The sequence below is a fragment of the Salmo trutta genome, chromosome 20 (assembly GCF_901001165.1).
Source record: "Salmo trutta chromosome 20, fSalTru1.1, whole genome shotgun sequence".
In the NCBI taxonomy this organism is placed as follows: domain Eukaryota; kingdom Metazoa; phylum Chordata; class Actinopteri; order Salmoniformes; family Salmonidae; genus Salmo; species Salmo trutta.
Genome location: NC_042976.1, coordinates 22797838 through 22818153, shown reverse-complemented (window position 1 = coordinate 22818153; position 20316 = coordinate 22797838). Strand labels below are relative to the sequence as shown.

At 43.4% G+C, this 20316-nt stretch overlaps 1 protein-coding gene across 1 annotated transcript in view; it reads right to left on the bottom strand.

The window, feature by feature from the left end:
- Nucleotides 1-6168: 6168 nt before the first annotated feature.
- LOC115155715 (tumor necrosis factor receptor superfamily member EDAR) overlaps nucleotides 6169-20316 on the bottom strand; it is a 53756-nt gene continuing 39608 nt past the window's right edge. Inside the window, exons 5-11 of the mRNA XM_029702613.1 lie at nucleotides 18731-18816; nucleotides 14468-14677; nucleotides 13344-13418; nucleotides 12096-12168; nucleotides 9063-9336; nucleotides 8898-8958; nucleotides 6169-7726 (exon numbers count right to left, since the gene is read on the bottom strand). Of these exons, the coding sequence (XP_029558473.1) occupies nucleotides 7398-7726; nucleotides 8898-8958; nucleotides 9063-9336; nucleotides 12096-12168; nucleotides 13344-13418; nucleotides 14468-14677; nucleotides 18731-18816 (1108 nt within the window). The 3' untranslated portion in view covers nucleotides 6169-7397. The remainder of the gene's footprint in view (nucleotides 7727-8897; nucleotides 8959-9062; nucleotides 9337-12095; nucleotides 12169-13343; nucleotides 13419-14467; nucleotides 14678-18730; nucleotides 18817-20316) is intronic.

Genomic DNA, 20316 nt, shown 5'->3' with positions numbered 1-20316 from the left:
TAGCTGCTGATGGGGGTTCCGGTTCTAAAGTATAAAAATAGCAGATCCGTACCACATTGGGTGAGGCGGGTTGCAGGAGAGTATGTTCAGTCCGTAGATGGAAATTGAGATTAAATATATATGAAAAATGTATACGAAGAAAAATATATATACATGGGACGGGACAAGACAAACAGACGACTGACTGCTACGCCATCTTGGAATTACCACAGAACCTTCCAGCAGAACCTTCTATTTAACCCTGTATAGAACACATAATTACAAGATCCAGTGGATTTATAATATTCGTGCTGGTAGGTACACTGTAATTCATAGACCCAGTGTTACATACTGTTTGTATCCCTTTGTTTTCTGGTTTTCACAGGAAGAACAGATGACTGTTTGAGCTCTGCTCTCTCCATCTGCTGCTGCAGGCGAGGCACAGAACTGCTGATCCTACATGCGCCTTCTTATTACTAAACCTTAGCTCTATACTACTCAACCGGAAATAACACACACACACACACACACACACACACACACACACACACACACACACACACACACACACACACACACACACACACACACATGCCTATTGAAGTGGTGCCTTTTTATTTTTGTCCAATTTTGTAATTTGTTTTGATATGATCTTAACATTTAGATTTTGTCCAACTATACATCATTTTCAACCCGTATACCATCTGCTATGAAATGAGCATCATGTTGGGATTGGCTATAATGTGTGTCTAATGCATTCCGAGGTACAGATGATTTCACTAGGAAGCAATAAACAAAGAAATGACGGGAAACTGTGTTTGACTCCTCTGTCATATAATTATGAGATGCATGTGTTTTATATGAGTCTCATGTGTTTTATATTAGCCCGTTTGTTTGTTATGGACTGAAGCTGAAAATTAGAACCTGAGTTTTCTAACCAGTCCAGAATGTTCCTGTGTGGTGATGGTGAAGAGAATATCACACAGACATGTCATATCTGATATCTCCTCTTGAAAGAGCCCTGCAAGTGCGTGTTGAATACAATTCAACTTACTATGCTGCTCGTTGGGTATTGGTTCCTGTTCAGGTCACTCCTTGTTTACAGGTTTGCCTATTATTATAGAGACTTTTATAAAATGTTGGTCTGCAGGTTTGTTTCTTCATCACTTCACCTCACATTGAAAAGAAAGTCCTGCATAAGAACAGCATGCGCAAGTGAGTGCAGCAGAACAGTCTTGTGGTGGTGCTGGTACCAGTTAGTTTAATAAGGCTCTGTAACGGTCCTAAACACTCCTTACTGCTTCAGGACCTGTCACTAACTGATTTATCAACTTTCATTACTCACTATGGGCCCACAGTGGGTCTGCTATGTGTCCTCCTCACACTCACACACACACACACACACACACACACACACACACACACACACACACACACACACACACACACACACACACACACACACACACACACACACACACACACACACACACACACACACACACACACACACACACACACAGCCCCTGCGCAGCGTCAGGCCCTGAGCTGCGGTCCCTGTAATTTATGTTAGTGTTTCCCAGTGGAGCAGATCTCAGTGGAAACTCAGTTAAAGATTCCCTGGCCTCCAATCTGCCCAGTCTACCTCATTAGAACGCTATTTACCTGTTTAACATTAGTGGCTACGCTTTGCCACAGATATAAAGTCATTCAATCATGTTGGACGTCACAGACCACCAAATGTATATTATTTCTCTGAGTTGGCTGAGTTATGAGATGGCAGTAGAGTGGTGTGTGATGCAGTAAAGGCATTGTGCAGCAGTTTATGCCTCTAGTCCTGAGAGAGTGAAACCATGTGGTTGGCAGAGTGCTTGGTGAGAGAGAGTGCATGGCCACAGCAGCCTGTTAACCTGGGCATTCACTCCTTATTAGTGAAGGGGACTGGGTCTGCTCCTGAGCTCTCTGTCTCTCCCTCTACTTCTCTACTTGCTTATAGTGCAGAACTAGAGAGACAAAGGGCTCTATTCAATCGATAGCGCTGAAGATCCATCTTTATAGCACGACTGACAATTAAAGGCAATGTTCCCGCGGTCGCGGAGACTGCATTACAGTAAACACTGCATATTTCAGCTCAATCGGAAATTAGCTTTACGTTTTAACACAGATCTTCCGCAATACTGATTGAATCCAGTCCTAACATACAGTAGCTAGTTGATACAGCCCTAGTTTAACACGTAAGTCCTCAGATGCCCTGTCCTCTCCTGCCTTTGCTTCTTATGTAAGTGATCTGTCATTGTGCTGTAGTGTTAGATAAAAGCTTGTTTAGATTAAGTATGTGTGCTAGAAAGCTCTTTATATTTGACATTTTAGTAATTTAGCAGACGCACTTATCCAGAGCGATTAGAGTTCAGTGCCTTGCTCAAGGGCACATCAACATAATATTCACCTAGTCGGCTTGGGGATTCGAACCAGTGACCTTTCCGTTACTTGCCCAACACTCTTAACCACTAGGCTGCCTGCCGTGTAGTGAGCACATTCTTCCTCTTACACTAAACAAAAATATAAACGCTACATGTAAAGTGTTGGTCCCATGTTTCGTGAGCTGAACTAAAAGATCCCAGAAATTGTCCATTCAACTAAAAATATTATTTCTCTCAAATCTTGTGCACAAATTTGTTTACATCCCTGTTGGTGTGGCATATCAAGAAGCTGATTAAACAGCATGATCATTGCACAGTTGCACCTTGTGCTGGGGACAATAAAAGTCACTCTAAAATTAACAGTTTTGTCACAACACAATGCCACAGACGTCTCAAGTTTTGATGGAGTGTGCAATTGGCATGCTGACTGCAGGGATGTCCACCAGAGCTGTTGCCAGATAATTTAATGTTAATTTCTCGCTGCCTCAAACATCGTTTTAGAGAATTTGTCAGTGTGTCCAACCGGCCTTACAACTGCGAACCACGTGTAACCACGCCAGCACAGGCCAACCGGGCAGCTGAAGAATTTATGCACAAACTGTCAGAAACAGAGATGAGATCCTGAGGTCCATTGTCGTGCCATTCATCTGCCACAATCACCTTATATTTCAGCATAATAATACACGGCCCCATGTCGCAAGAATCTGTGCACTCCTGGAAGCTGAAAATGTCACGGATTTTCCATGGCCTGTATACTCACCAGACAAGTCACCCATTGAGCATGTTTGGGATGCTCGGAATCGACATGTACGACAGCGTGATGTAGTTCCCGCCAATATCCAGCAACTTTGCACAGCCATTGAAGAGGAGTGAGACAACATTCCACAGGCCACAATCAACAGCCTGATCAATTCTATGCGAAGGAGACTGTTTTTCTGATCCAAAGTACAGTGGCTTGCAAAAGTATTCACCCCCCTTGGCATTTTTCCTATTTTTTTGCCTTACAACCTGGAATTCAAATGGATTTTTTGGGGGGTTTGTATCATTTGATTTACACAACATGCCTAACACTTTGAAGATGCAAAATATTTTTTCTTGTGAAACAAACAAGAAATAAGACAAAAAAACTGAAAACTTACATAACTATTCACCCCCCCCAAGTCAATACTTTGTAGAGCCACCTTTGCAGCAATTACAGCTGCAAGTCTCTTGGGGTATGTCTCTATAAGCTTGGCACATCTAGCCATTCTGCAAGGCAAAACTGCTCCAGCTCCTTCAAATTGGATGGGTTCTGCTTGTGTGCAACAATCTTTAAGTCATACCACAGATTCTCAATTGGATTGAGGTCTGGGCTTTGACTAGGCCATTCCAAGACATTTCAATGTTTCCCCTTAAACCACCCGAGTGTTGCTTTAGCAGTATGCTTAGGGTCATTGTCCTGCTGGAAGGTGAACCTCTGTCCCAGCCTCAAATCTCTGGAAGACAAAAAGCTTTCCCTCAAGAATTTCCCATCCATCATTCCTTCAATTCTGACCAGTTTCCCAGTCCCTGCTGATGAAAAACATCCCCACAGCATGATGCTGCCACCACCATGCTTCACTGTGGGGATGGTGTTCTCGGGGTGATGAGAGGTGTTGGGTTTGTGCCAGACATAGCGTTTTCCTTGATGGCCAAAAAACACATTTTTAGTCTCATCTGATCAGAGTACCTTCTTCCATATGTTTGGGTAGTCTCCCACATGCCTTTTGGCAAACACCAAACATGTTTTTTTATTTTTTTATTTAAGCAAGGGCTCTTTCTGGCCACTCTTCCGTAAAGCCCAGCTCTGTGGAGTGTAAGGATTAAAGTGGTCCTACGGACAGATAATCCAATCTCCGCTGTGGAGCTTTGCAGCTCCTTCAGGGTTATCTTTGGTCTCTATGTTGCCTCTCTGATTAATGCCCTCCTTACCTGGTCCGTGAGTTTTGGTGGGCGGCCCTCTCTTGGCAAGTTTGTTGTGATGCCATATTCTTTCCATTTTTTAATAATGGTTTTAATGGTGCTCTGTGGAATGTTTGAAGTTTTGGATATTTTTTTATAACCCAACCCTGATCTGTACTTCTCCACAACTTTGTCCCTGACCTGTTTGGAGAGCTCCTTGGTCTTCATGGTGCTGCTTGCTTGGTGGTGCCCCTTGCTTAGTGGTGTTGCAGACTCTGGGGCCTTTCAGAACAGGTGTATATCTACTGAGATCATGTGACAAATCATGTGACACTTAGATTGCACAAAGGTGGACTTTATTTAACTAATTATGTGACTTCTGAAGGTAATTGGTTGCACCAGATCTTATTTAGGGGCTTCATAGCAAAGTGGGTGAATACATATGCACGCACCACTTTTCAATTATTTTTTTGTTACATTTAAAAAAATATATATATAATTCACTTTACCAATTTGGACTATTTTGTGTATGTCCATTACATGAAATTCAAATAAAAATCAATTTAAATTACAGGTTGTAATGGAACAAAATAGGAACAAAGCGAAGGGGGATGAATACTTTTGCAAGACACTGTATCTGTGACCAACAGATGCATATCTGTATTCCCAGTCATGTTTTTTTTTAAGGTATCTGTGACGAACAGTCATGTGAAATCCATACATTAGGGCCTAATTTATTTATTTTAATTGACTGATTTCCTTATATGAACTGTAACTCAGTAATTCTTTTGAAATTGTTGCATGTTGTGTTTATATTTTTGTCCAGTATAGTTTTCTATATGCGCCTGCAAACCTTGGCTGGCTGGAGAGAATAAAGTGTTTCCCATATTTGTCTGACAGTGATTAATGACATTCACAGTGTTGGATGTGTCCCTGCACGCTCTGGGATTAGACATAACTGTTCCTTCATTATATCATCAGTAGATACTACTGTACCAACATTAGGCTATAGGATGTCACTGTAGCAACAAAGATATAGGACGTATGAGAGATATGGAACAAGCTCAGGATTTGGAGACTTGTTTAAGGATTTAATGATGGAAAGTGTGTGTGTGTGTGTGTGTGTGTGTGTGTGTGTGTGTGTGTGTGTGTGTGTGTGTGTGTGTGTGTGTGTGTGTGTGTGTGTATTAGCAGGTATAGTAGCTGTATGAAGCTTGACTATTTGTTGGCACTCCCTGCCCTCAAGAGTCCAACTCTCTGTCTCGTCTCGCTACACTCATGCCAAGCCAAGCGCTAATAACTGGCCCTCAGGGGCCTCACACACACACACACACATTCTCTATAGCTGAGCTGTTTAGAAATCTAATGATCCAAGTCTCCTCCAGCCTAGTCACCTCTGACAGTCTATTCTCTGTACACCTCACATCTCAGGCCAGCAGAGAGATGAACGTGATTATTTATCACAAACGATGGCTGTGTGATGTCTTGGCAGAGAGACTAGCATGGCAGACCCTGGTTATTGTACAGATGATGCTCCAAGGTCTGATGTCTTGAGGTCATACGGAAATAGATATAGAGTAACCAGATTTCCACCAGTGTCCAGTTGTAGTATAAACCTCTCTAGTAATCGGAGATATATGGTATATATATATATATATATATCAGCTGTTCCAACAGATTCCTCTTCTTTGAGAGAATAGTTTGATCAACCACAGAAAACATGACATCCTTTATGTAAACAACGAGGGAAAATGAGTGGTCTTATTATTGGAATAACATTACTGTTACTAAAACCATTATCCAAAAAGATAATTGTATCTTTTTACTGTAAATAAATAATAACTTGGACTTTTTAAATTGATACTTCTTTATTGATGCATACAGTATGTACAATAATAAGTTATATATACATTTCCATTTGTTTCCATAAAATTGTTTTTGTTTCCATTGTTTCTAAACTCTAGTCTGTGGAGCGTTGTGATCCTGAGGCAAGAGGACCAGGTTCTGCACATACAGTACAGTCAGTCATCTTCTGTCACTAAACTACCTACCTAAACCACTAGCCTTCTGTTGACGCTGTGTTTGAATTGAAAATAACAAGGAGAAACTTAAAGAAGCTGTTATGGATACGTGCTAAATAATGAACATTGTACATGCACATTTATTATTCATATACACTCCCGGAGTCCAGCCCCTTTAAACGTGGCTAACTTAAAACACCAGAGCAGTGAAGACACACTGAGCGATGGGAGTGTGCCTCCCCAGTCACTCAACCGAAAAAGCATTCTTGGAGGTATAGAAAGGCACTGTTAAAACACTATAAACCAAACACACAGGAGGCTTCTCTTGTTCCTGAAATGTCTGTAGCTGGGAGCTTATCACCATTAGCTGATATGTGCTGAGCTTTTTGGCACAAAATGGCTGCCATCCTGTGGAATCACCCAGCATAGTGTCAGAGCCCGGCTGCACACAGCGTAGCTCAGTGCTGGGTCTCCTGGAGTTCTGTCTCCCTGCATTCCTCAGGCTGCAGTAGGCCTAGTCTGTTAGTAGTCTCTTTAATAGTCTCTGGCATCTGGTCTTTACTGGTTCATTGGTTTTAGTGGTTAATTAGGTGCTGAAAGTCTCGACTGTAAACCACAACACTATTATACCAGACCGCCACATGACAACCAATTAGAGCCAGTGGCAGCAGCTGACCGCTGGGGGCAGGCGGGGTAATAGAGGGTCTGGGGCCACAGGGGTCCTGGCAGATGTCCATTATGCCATTTTAAAAATCTGATATTATGAAATGTACTACATGTGATCTATGTAAACAAAAGCCAAAATGTTAAAGAAGGTTATAAAAAGCTTTTGTCGAGGCATCTAGAGCAAGGTTAATTGCCAGTCCATTGCCAGAGGGAGACAGAGAGACGAGAAGGAGAGACATCTGAGATCTGGAGAGGCCTGCTAACATTCTTCATGTTGAGGGCTAAAACTGTTTGTTTCTGAACGTATGTGCGGGTATATGCACATGGGTCTATTGCATGTGTGCATACATGTGTGTATATGAGTGCGTGTGAACATTAGTGTGTATGTGAGTCAGACGCTTGCACAGCGTGGTGAGGACAGAGGGACAGTGTGTGTGTCTCCTCCTCCCAGTACATCAGAACATAGTGACTCCACAGCATCCAGTCTCTCTATCTGCACCAGTCTGGTGAGCAGGTCTGGGATGCTGTATCCGGCTGTACTGATCCTCTCAAACAGCTGCAGGCCGTCACTCATCCCTCCGATCTCATCCCTCTTCAGGCCAAAGCTCTCTGCCAGGTGTCTCCAGGTCTTCACCACGGCTGCCTCGCTACTGTAGGAGGAGCTCAGCATACGACTGGCCTTCTCCAGACAGTCAAATGGTAGTTCTGTAGGACTCAGACCTGGGGAGAGGAAGGGAGAGGGAGGGTTAGGATGTGTGTGTTGTGGCTAGAGATCAGCATACAAGATTCCTTCGCTAGACAGTCAAAGAGTACTTCTATTGCAGGGGTGTTACACACATTATAAAGGGCCACATTGAAAAAACACAACGAATTCGCAGGCCAGACAGAGCCTACTATGTTTGTTTTTACAAAATAATTGGCCATTGTTTTATTAGAAAGAATATGGCTGTTTAAAATGTCCACTTACGTACAAAGGATGCTGTATATATCATTTTAACATATTAAAACAAAAGAAGAGATAAATAATATTTGTCCAGCCTTTGCTGCTACGCTTACAGATGTGCATAATATACTGCGACTCTAATCAAAAAGTAACCTATTTAATAACCCCAAATAACAAAAACGTAGCTAGGTTGTTGTAACATTTAAACTTAAAATATGTTAAAAAATGTTTTTGATTGCAATGAATGGATCACCGATGCGGTTGAATGCAGCATTGCTGTATGTTGCGCTCAAAATTAATTGACAACCCAAATCATTGCGCGGGCCGGATAGAAATGTATCACGGGCCGGAAACGGCCCAATGGCCTTGTGTTTGAAGTTCTATAGGGCTGAAACCAGTCGAAGGGCAGTTCTATAGGGCTGAAACCAGTCGAAGGGCAGTTCTATAGGGCTGAAACCAGTCGAAGAGCAGTTCTATAGGGCTGAAACCAGTCGAAGAGCAGTTCTATAGGGCTGAAACCAGTCGAAGGGCAGTTCTATAGGGCTGAAACCAGTCGAAGGGCAGTTCTATAGGGCTGAAACCAGTCGAAGAGCAGTTCTATAGGGCTGAAACCAGTCGAAGAGCAGTTCTATTGGGCTGAAACCAGTCGAAGGGCAGTTCTATAGGGCTGAAACCAGTCGAAGAGCAGTTCTATAGGGCTGAAACCAGTCGAAGGGCAGTTCTATAGGGCTGAAACCAGTCGAAGGGCAGTTCTATAGGGCTGAAACCAGTCGAAGAGCAGTTCTATAGGGCTGAAACCAGTCGAAGGGCAGTTCTATAGGGCTGAAACCAGTCGAAGAGCAGTTCTATAGGGCTGAAACCAGTCGAAGAGCAGTTCTATAGGACTGAAACCAGTCGAAGAGCAGATCTATAGGGCTGAAACCTGGGGGTGTACGTGTGAGTTCTCACCTTCGGCCACATTGCAGGCTCTAGCATACAGATCCAGGATCTTTTTCCTCCGGCTCTGAATCTGTAGGAAGAGACAGAGAGAAAGGTAAAGTAAGTTACAAAGTAATTACATTGCAATACATTGTAAAAGTACATAGTTGGATGTGAATGACTGATCTCTCTCACCCCTGTAGCCTTGTTGTAGTTGTTGTTATTGATGATGTTTGCATTGCTATTGCTAATGTTGTTAGCATTGATAGGACTGGTGGGGTTGGATCCAGTCTTATCCCTGTTGAGGAGCCCCAGGGAAAGCAGGCAGATGTCCGGCTTGGTTCCCAGGTTCAGGAGACAGGGGCTGGGGTTAGGATCAGCCGCCCCCTGCCTCTCCAAGGCTGCCTCCTCATCACTATCCATGCTACGACTCAACAGCTGCTCGTTCTCTGACGATGCATCATTCTCACTGGGGAGGAGAAAGAAAATCAAGCTGAGTTGTCAAATCTCCATATCAGTCAGCATAATAACACTAAGCCTTCATGACCTTTTCAACTGATATTTAGCTGTGTCTAGCTATGCTAATGTTATGTAGCTTCAGCCTAATTGTTATACTGTGAGTAGCCTCTTGTTTTAGCTTGCATATTTAGCTTCGGTTCCACAGAACGCCACTGACAGTGTGTGTAACACTGGGACTTTCTCCCAAAAAACACCTTGTTGACAAATATTCTCAGAGATGCTCACACAATAGCATTGTTTTTACATGTGTGCACATACACACGCGCGAACACACACACGCATTGTTTCTCAGTCACCCTACACCCACTCTGGAAGCTAAGACAGTGAGTTAGCACATCCTCTGGAATGCAGTTAGCCACACTGTTTACCTCTGCTGAGTCTAGCTAGGTGATGTAATGCTAATGTTAATGTGTGTGTTGACATGTGAGTTGTTCATACAGACCATATGCAGTGTGTACATGCGACTTGTGATACTGTATGAAACAAACACATTGTCTGTGTCTATCCATGTTTACGTGAGTGTATATGTCTGTTCTCATTGCTGTCTTGTCATAATGAATAAGGCTTCATTGTCTGCGAGTGTGGGGTTGAGACCGAAGAAAGGAGAGAGGGGGAAAGAGAGCAGAGGACAGAGAGGGGAAGGGCGAGGAGCTGTCATCCACCTGGTGGTTTGGCTGCGCTATAGAGTAATTATCTCTCTCTCTCTTTACCCCAATCTCTCCTCACCACTCTTTGCCTCTCTCTCCTACCCACCTTCCCCTCGCTCTCTTTATATTCATCCCCCACGCCCCTCTCCCTCCCCTCCTCCAGGGCCAATCTGTGCTCAGCTACCTCACCCTCCAAAGCCACATAATCACTCTGCTTCAGAAAAATCCTCAAGTGAACTTGTTTTTTCCATGCCCACGCAAGGGGACACACACACACTGTCTCCCCACTAAAAGGGCTAGCAGCGATGCTCTGCTGCAGTGACTTGTCCTGTGGTAGTCTAATTACAGGCAGATTCCCAAAAACAGATAAAAGAACCTCTGTCTGTGAGGCCCCCAGTCAACCACTACACTGTAAAACCAGGAACCATGTGACACGTTCATAACCTAAACATCAGTGTTTAAAACTGAAACATTAGGCATTTAGAACTGCCAATAAGTGTTCTTATCTTAAACACAGGCGTTTAGAATGCAAGATTAAACATGAAAGTCCGTTTTTTTCCCAGTCAGTTTCCAACCATGAGAACACCCATATCTCCTTAGAGTTCAGATTTTAACCACTAGTGTTTTAACCACTGTTTAGAATGACTTTAGTCATTAGAAATTGATGTGACTTTCCTTGCTTTTTATTCAGATCAGTGTTAGGAATGTCTGTCACCTTACCTACATTTCAGCACTGAACAGGACATTTGATTCAAGAAATATTGTTACTCAACTGTGTTGAGTTCATTTCCGTTAACTCTGAGTGAAAAAGACGTGGGAGGGGCCTCATTATCATATTTCCAAGCATGCTTTGTTGTAGGTTGATAGTTTGTTTCAATATCTATGTATACTCATGCATATTGATTGATTAATTTATCTTATACTATACAAAGATAAATAACTTACATGTTTCTAAACTAATCCAATCTGTAAGAGGTTGGACTTATTGCACCAGTTACTGAGATAGTTGTTCCAGTTTAGATGGTTTAGGTCAGGGGTGTCAAACTCATTCCATGTAGGGCCTAGGGTCTGCTGTTTTTTCTTTTTACTTTCAAGTAAGCCCTAGACTACCAGGTCAGGGGAGTTCCTTACTAATTAGTGACCTTAATTCATCAATCAAGTGAAAACCTGCACACACTCTGCCCCTCTGTGGAATGAGTTTGACATGAGGTTTAGGTAGTCTTGTTAAGTCCTTCACCATAGCAGCCATTCTGACTGCAGGTTGTGGCTGATAAAACATTCAAATTAATGGATATCCTCCCTCTGGCTGGATTCCAATAGGAATTACAAATCACTTCAAAAACCAGCGTATTGTGACTTGCAGGTCTGATGTGGCCCATGAGCCAGGATTTTCAGACCACAATGTTGAGGATAACTAGGCCATAACTAAAGGCTTTATGAAACGTGCAACATGTGGTCATGAAGGGTTTACTTTTAATTCAAACACATTCACTTAGGCAGTCACTTGGTGAAATTATTGAATGCAACAACTATGTCTCTGTTACTAACAAACACAGTCAAGGATCGGAATCTCTCACATTCATTCGAAAGGCATGCTGGGAAATGTGCAAATACGGCTTTACACCCTACAGTGTTAAAACAACACCCCCAGTGTTTAGCGTTTAAAACCTAAACGCCTTGTGCTGAATAAACGTGTTCATGTATTTAAAAAATCTTACAGATAATAAACACGTTTTCATGTTTACAATCTACACTGACGCGTTTTCATCGAAATTCAAAATACCTTGACAGGTTTAAAAAGTGTCACAGAAAAGTTTTTAGTTATGTGTTAAGATTCTAAACACTTGGTTTTACGGTGTACACAACCCCTACGCAACTCAGACATGCACAAAAACAAGCTTGCAGACACACACACACAAACACACACACACACACACACACACACACACACACACACACACGATCTTAGAGATATTGGTAACCATTGCACACCTTTTGTGTCTGTTTGTTCAGTTTGTGAGTTTGATGTTTGTCATGTGTGCAAGTGATCAGGATACCTTACCTTTTCACTGTCTTCGGAGGCGTAGGTTTGAGTTTGTCAAATTCATCCTTTTCAGAGAAAATTACAACATTATCTGAAAGAAAGAAAACATATTTTGTTTATCAAATGTTATTTCTCACACAGTTCTTTTAACGCTGGTAAAAGTCAGAAATTATCATCAAAATAACCTGGGCATAAAGGGCCCATTATTTTCAAAATAAATCAATTAACAGGACTGTAGTGTTCAAATGCAATTATATCAAAGTTTAAAGCCTGTAAGTGTCTGGCACTGTCAGCCTAGATGGTGTACACCTCAGAGACGTCTCAGACAGACTCATAGCTCCCAGCTCTACCGGAAATGTCAATCATAGAGACTTATGAGACAGCTGCTTAATGCACACACATGCACGCACACTTTCCCCAAAACATACACACACCATACAGTATGCTTTCACCAATACACGGAGAAAATGTAAACAGACATTCAGTTTTAAGAATAAAAACACTTATGTTTGTGATTCTTAATTTGCAAACCCAAACACGCAGGTTTGATTCCTAAACCTAAAGGACTATATGTATAACTATTAGCATACTGGCGGTAACATGGTAGGCCTATTTGAGATGACAGTAGGTGTATTATCGTTGATAACCCCTGAAGGAGTCAGTTGGTTAACATTCTAGTGAGAGGGGAACACTGACGGCCTAGAGCTAGCGCCACAGTCTAATCTGAACATTCCACCATGCTGCGCTCACTACACACGGAATGTACTCCTCACCACTGTCAACCACACACACACACACACACACACACACACACACACACACACACACACATACACACACACACGGCCTGACAGACACCCATCAGGTATGAGAATGTCTCTTTATGTTAGTCTAATAAACCAGACTATAGATTAAGAATGTCTCTTTATGTTAGTCTAATAAACCAGACTATAGATTAAGAATGTCTCTTTATGTTAGTCTAATAAACCAGACTATAGATTAAGAATGTCTCTTTATGTTAGTCTAATAAACCAGACTATAGATTAAGAATGTCTCTTTATGTTAGTCTAATAAACCAGACTATAGACTAAGAATGTCTCTTTATGTTAGTCTAATAAACCAGACTATAGATTATGTCTGAGGCCAAAACTGGTACTGTAAGTAAAAGTTTGTGTTCTGTAGTGTGTTTTTCTGTTAACTAAGGTAGTGTGTTGTGTGTGTGTGTGTGTGTGTGTGTTGTGTAGTGTAGTGTATATGTAGCCTCACCTGGAACATCATTCTTATCCTCCTGTTTGTTGGTCTGAGCCTCCACAGCCTTCACCACCTGACCAGAGCAGCATGCTGTGAACACAGAGAGAGAGAGAGAGAGAGAGAGAACGTTTACTGTACGTGCACACTGATTGTTACCCTGTCCACTGTGTGTGAGTACAGGTATGTGTGTGTGTGAGTGTTATCCTGCCCGCTGGGTGTCTGGGTGTGAGTGTGTGTGTGTGAGTGTTATCCTGCCCGCTGGGTGTCTGGGTGTGAGTATGTGTGTGTGTGAGTGTTGTCCTGCCCACTGGGTGTCTGGGTGTGAGTATGTGTGTGTGTGAGTGTTATCCTGCCCGCTGGGTGTCTGGGTGTGAGTGTGTGTGAGTGTTATCCTGCCCGCTGGGTGTCTGGGTGTGAGTATGTGTGTGTGTGAGTGTTGTCCTGCCTGCTGGGTGTCTGGGTGTGAGTATGTGTGTGTGAGTGTTATCCTGCCCGCTGGGTGTCTGTGTGTGAGTATGTGTGTGTGTGAGTGTTATCCTGCCCGCTGGGTGTCTGTGTGTGAGTATGTGTGTGTGTGAGTGTTATCCTGCCCGCTGGGTGTCTGGGTGTGAGCATGTGTGAGTGTTATCCTGCCCGCTGGGTGTCTGGGTGTGAGTATGTGTGAGTGTTATCCTGCCTGCTGGGTGTCTGGGTGTGAGCATGTGTGTGTGTGAGTGTTATCCTGCCTGCTGGGTGTCTGGGTGTGAGCATGTGTGTGTGTGAGTGTTATCCTGCCCGCTGGGTGTCTGTGTGAGTATGTGTGTGTGTGAGTGTTATCCTGCCCGCTGGGTGTCTGTGTGAGAGTATGTGTGAGTGTTATCCTGCCTGCTGGGTGTCTGGGTGTGAGCATGTGTGTGTGTGAGTGTTATCCTGCCCGCTGGGTGTCTGTGTGAGTATGTGTGTGTGTGAGTGTTATCCTGCCTGCTGGGTGTCTGGGTGTGAGTATGTGTGTGTGTGAGTGTTATCCTGCCCGCTGGGTGTCTGTGTGAGTATGTGTGTGTGTGAGTGTTATCCTGCCTGCTGGGTGTGAGTATGTGTGTGTGTGAGTGTTATCCTGCCCGCTGGGTGTCTGTGTGAGTATGTGTGTGTGTGAGTGTTACCCTGTCCGCTGGGCTTGGCTTTGAGGATGTAGAACATGATGATGAGGACAATGGCGATGGCCATGATGAAGATGGTTGACATGGCGATGATGAGAGCGGTTGCTAGGTGACCCTGTCCTGTGGGGTCTTTGTGAGGGTGAGGGAACATGGTGGTACTGCTGGTTGAGACACTGGGGGCTTTGCCTGACAACACAGCTTTGGTAAGCAAGCCTGGAACACACAGATATTACACAGTTACAACACAAATACTACTTCTGTATCTGAAGGAAGCCATGTCTTGGACCCCAAGGGGTGCATGTTTTGGTTTTTGGCCTAGCACTACACAGCTGATTCAAATAATAAACTAATCATCAAGCTTTGATCATTCAAGCAGACCACCGTAGTCCCTGTGCCTAAGAACACTAAGGTAAACTGCCTAAAAGACTACCGATCCGTAGCACTCGCGTCTGTAGCAATGAAGTGCTTTGAAAGGTTGGTCATGGCTCACATCAACACCATTATCCCAGAAACCCTAGACCCACTCCAATTTGCATATCTACCCAACTGTAGTCCCACTGTAGCTCTGTTGGTAGAGCATGGCGCTTGCAACGCCAGGGTTGTGGGTTCGATTCCCACGGGGGGCCAGTATTTAAAATGTAATAAAAATGTATGCACTCTACTGTAAGTCGCTCTGGATAAGAGCGTCTGCTAAATGACTAAAATTTAATTGTAAAGATCACTTGATGATGCAGTCTCTATTGCACTCCACACTGCCCTTTCCCACCTAGACAAAAGGAACACCTACGTGAGAATGCTGTTCATTGACTACAGCTACAGCGTTCAACACCATAGTGCCCACAAAGCTCATCCCTAAGCTAAGGACCCTGGGACTAAACACCTGCCTCTGCAACTGGATCCTGGACTTCCTGACGGGCTGCCCCCAGGTGGTAAGGGTAGGTAACAACACTTCCGCCACGCTGATCCTCAACACGGAGGCCCCTCAGGGGTGTGTGCTCAGTCCCCTCCTGTACTTCCTGTTCACCCTTGACTGCATGGCCAAGCACGACTCCAACACCATCATTAAGTTTGCCGACGACACAACAGTGGTAGGCCTGATCACCAACAACGATGAGACAGCCTATAGGGAGGAGGTCAGAGACCTGACAGTGTGGTGCCAGGCTAACAACCTCTCCCTCAATGTGATCAAGACAAAGGAGATGATCGTGGACTACAGGAAAAGGAGGGTTGAGCATGCCCCCATTCTCATTGACGGGGCTGTAGTGGAGCAGGTTGAGAGCTTCAAGTTCCTTGGTGTCCACATCACCAACGAACTATCATGGTCCAAACACACTAAGACAGTCGTGAAGAGGGAACGCCCAACACCTATTCCACCTCAGGAGACTGAAAATATTTGGCATGTGTCCTCAGATCCTCAAAAAGTTATACAGCTGCACCATCGAGAGCATCCTAATTGGTTGCATCACCGCCTGGTATGGCAACTGCTCAACCTCCGCCCACATGACACTACAGAGGGTCGTGCGTATGGCCCAGTACATCACTGGGGCTAAGCTTCCTGCCATCCAGGACCTCTATACCAGGCGGTGTCAGAGGAAGGCCCTAAAAATTGCCAAAGACTCCAGCCACCCTAGTCATAGATTGTTCTCTCTGCTACTGCACGGCAAGCGGTACTGGAGAGCCAAGTCTAGGTCCAAAAGGCTTCTTAACAGCTTCTATCCCCAAGCTATAAGACTCCTGAACAGCTAATCAAATGGCTACCCAGACTATCCTACAGGCAGACATCACAATAGACTAAGGCTTTGCTACAGGCAGACTATAGAATAGACCAAGGCTTTCCTACAGGCAGATATTAGAATAGACCAAGGCTTTCCTACAGGCAGACATCAGAATAGACTAAGGCTTTCAGCTTCATCTCCTCTAAAGCTTCTGGACATCTTCATGCTGCTTCAGACTGTTTATTCACTGATCAGATCAGACAGATTAAATCTATTATTGTATGAAACTGCTGCAGTTATATTAGACGATGACCTGGGTTCAAAGTTCAAACCTAGCCTGTTACAGTATATGGAGTACATGACGGTAAACAGGGACAGACAGATGGTATAGATATGTATAGCCTAGAGAGGAGGTCCAGACATACAGCGTGGTCCGAACTTATTGACACCCTTGATAAAGATGAACAAAAATGACTGTTTATAAAATAAATTATTCAAATACTTAGCTATATTGTATGCTTACATTTTTTGTTATACTTTTATACTAATACAATTGCTCAGAAAAATATATTTTGTTTAACAAGTAATACTTTTATTTTCTCAAAAAGGTCATTCTAATTTCAACGGCAAACCCACCACTGATGTGTGTGGCCAGAGAGCTCTATATTCATGTCATCTGATCAAAGCACTGTTTCTAATCCAAGTGCAAATGCCGTTTAGCAAACTCCAGGCATTTACATTTGTTGGATGACATGAAAATAGAGCTCTTTCGCCACGCACACCAGTGGTGGGTTTGGCATCAAAATGAGAATGCATGAGCAGAAAATAACCCCCATACCTACTGTTAAATATGGTGGGGGGGGGTCTTTGATGTTGTGGGCCTATTTTTCTTCCACTGGTCCTGGGGCCCTTATTAAGGACAACGGCATCATGAACTTTACACAGTACCAGGACATTTTTGCCAAAACCTGGTTGCCTCTGCCAGGAGACTGAAACTTGGCCATAAGTGGATCTTTCAGCAAGACAATAACCCCACATACACATCAATATCCACAAATAAATGGTTAATTGGCCACAAAAATCAACATTTTGCAATGGCCATCTCTGTCTCCGGAATTGAAACCCATTGAAAACCTGTGGTTTGAATTGAAGAGGGCAGTCCATAAGCTTAGATAAAGGATGTCAAGGATCTGGAAGGATTCTATATGGAGAAATAGTCTAATATTCTTCCCAATGTGTCCTCCAAGTCATAAAACATTTTCGGAAAAGGCTCAGTGCCATTATCCTCACAAGTTGAGGTATTGAAAGGTATTGGAAACAAGGGTGTCAATCATTTTGACCCTTACCTTTTTGAGAAAACAAAAATATCACTTCTCTGAGCAATTATATTTGTATAAAATAATCTAATTTCCCCAAAAATGTGTGCATACACTATAGCTCAGTATTTTAATTATTTATTTTGTACAGTCATTTTTGCTAATCTTTATCAAGGGTGTCAATAATTTCGGACCCCGCTGTATATATCCTAGAGATGACAGGCTGCTGCTGAAGAGAAGCCCCAAGACAGGCAGAAACATGTTAATAATCTTTTTCATGCCCTCCAAACGTTTTAATTATTACACCACGTGGTGCTAGGAGCTAGCTGGGAGCCGCGGTAACACACACACACACTGAGCTGGGAGCCGCGGTAACACACACACACACACACACTGAGCTGGGAGCCGCGGTAACACACACACATACACTGAGCTGGGAACCGCGGTAACACACACACACGCACTGAGCTGGGAGCCGCGGTAACACACACACACACACTGAGCTGGGAACCGCGGTAACACACACACACGCACTGAGCTGGGAGCCGCGGTAACACACACACACATGCACTGAGCTGGGAGCCGGGGTAATTTACAGACTACTTGGTGAGTGCTGGCCTGCCTTCACCCCGAGCTAGTAACTCGACGCTTCAACTACATATTTCTGGTTTGGGTATTTTCAAGACTTTTAAAACGGTTAATCAAAATGTACCCTCACACGTCTCTTCCCTCCCTTTCTCCCTCCCTAACTCTCTGCCTGCAAGAAACAATTAGCTGCTTGTTGAAAAGTGTGTGTTTGTTGTTATACACTCGTTTGTTCTCATCCCCCCTCCTCTCTCTCCCATCCTCCTCACAGCAGGTTCCAGTCTGTTTAAGGTTGTCATATTTCAAAACACAGTCATTAAAATGACACAATAATAATGATTTCAATTTCCGGGCAAAACAATGTGCCAGGGAGTGTTGCTTTGAGCAACGGACACTAAAAACAATTCCTAGGGTCAAGCACCACTATGAGGAAGCAGTTCCAGACCATGGTGAGATAACGTCATGCTGATGCTCCCTATGTTCTGCTCTGTCTGTCTGTGTTCACTAACTGGTCCCAGCCCTCCGCAGCCCTCACTCGCCTGACCTTACAAGTATCGCTCTCGGTCCCTCTGTGACTGTCTCTGACCCTCTCTGGCCTGGGTTCTGGTTCTGTTTGTGTTGTAGAACGTGTCAGGTATAAGAAAACGTACACTCTTTAGTGTTGCGCGGTGCATTTTGACACGAGTGACAGACCATCCCATACAGGTTCCTGGGCCGGTTCTCCTGGATGTAATACCTGACAGAGAGGAAGCACAGAGAGAACATTTAGAGAACAATACTGAAACATATTATTCTCTTATTATACACAGAGATATGTTATTAAGATAAGCAGAGATATGTTATTAAGACCCGCAGAGATATGTTATTAACATACACAGTGTGAATATGTAAGTATTTGAGAGGAGAAGTGTCTCAATAACAGCTGGAGGTGAAAAGGTTAAACTGATGCCCAGAGGGAAGAGAGAGGTACTGTATCCCATTAGGTTAGATAGAGATATTATTTAGCCCTGAGCTGTGACAGAGGAAGAGAAGGGAGGCTGCTTCGGAGCGTGGAGTCCTCTAGGCCTCTAGCGGAGACCATCTACCATTAATCAGAGAGGACTATTAAACCACTTTCAATCAAACATGCACACCAGATCTCCAGGATGAAAACCAGGACCACAAAAGCATTAAACCTGAGATTAAAATGCCATTCTACTAAAGATGTGTTTGGTGAGGACTTAAGTAAACTATGATTTAATAAAGAAGCATTTCGATTCCATCCCCGACAAAGGCAGGCAGTGTTCAGTATTCCCCCAGTACAGTACAGTGAGATAGAGTTATTAAAGCAGCCAGTAATGTTAAAACACTCTAGTCTGTATATTGACTTTAAACTCAATTGAAACCCAAGAATGTCTTTGAGGTGGTACAGTCACTGAACAACATCATATGGTAGAGAGAAAGAGAGAGAGTGAGAGAGAGGGAGGTGGGGGTGGAGAAGATCAGAGCATTGAGTCGGTCCTGTAACAGTTTATATCTTCTCCTGCCTCCATGTTTGTGGGTGACCAGATGGTAACTGGGTAATTGAGGCGGATAGCATGGCCAATGGAGGGTTAGACCAGGCTGTGGCTGTGTGATATGAAAACGTGGGGGGGAAACAGGGGCGATGTGGCAGAGAAGTGTCCTATGAAGTGGTACTGTCTTATCAACGTCACTCTCTGATAGCGGTGGTATGTATGTGTGTGCATAAATGTACACTACCGTTCAAAAGTTTGGGGTCACTTAGAAATGTCGTTGTTTTTGAAAGAAAAGCAAATTGTTTGTCAATTAAAATAACATCAAATTGATCAGAAATACATTGTTAATGTTGTAAATGACTATTGTAGCTGGAAACAGATTTGTTATGGAATATCTACATATGCGTACAGAGGCCCATTATGAGCAACCATCACTCCTGTGTTCCAATGGCACGTTGTGTTAGCGACTTAGCAAGTTTAGAATTTTTAAGGCTAATTGATCATTAGAAAACCTTTTGCAATTATGTTAGCACAGCTGAAAACTGTTGTTCTGATTAAGGGAGCAATAAAACTGGCCTTCTTTAGACTAGTTGAGTATCTGGAGCATCAGCATTTGTGGGTTTGATTACAGGCTCAAAATGGCCAGAAACAAAGACCTTTCTTCTGAAACTCATCAGTCTATTCTTGTTCTGAGAAATGAAGGCTACTCCATGCGAGAAATTGCTAAGAAACTAAAGATC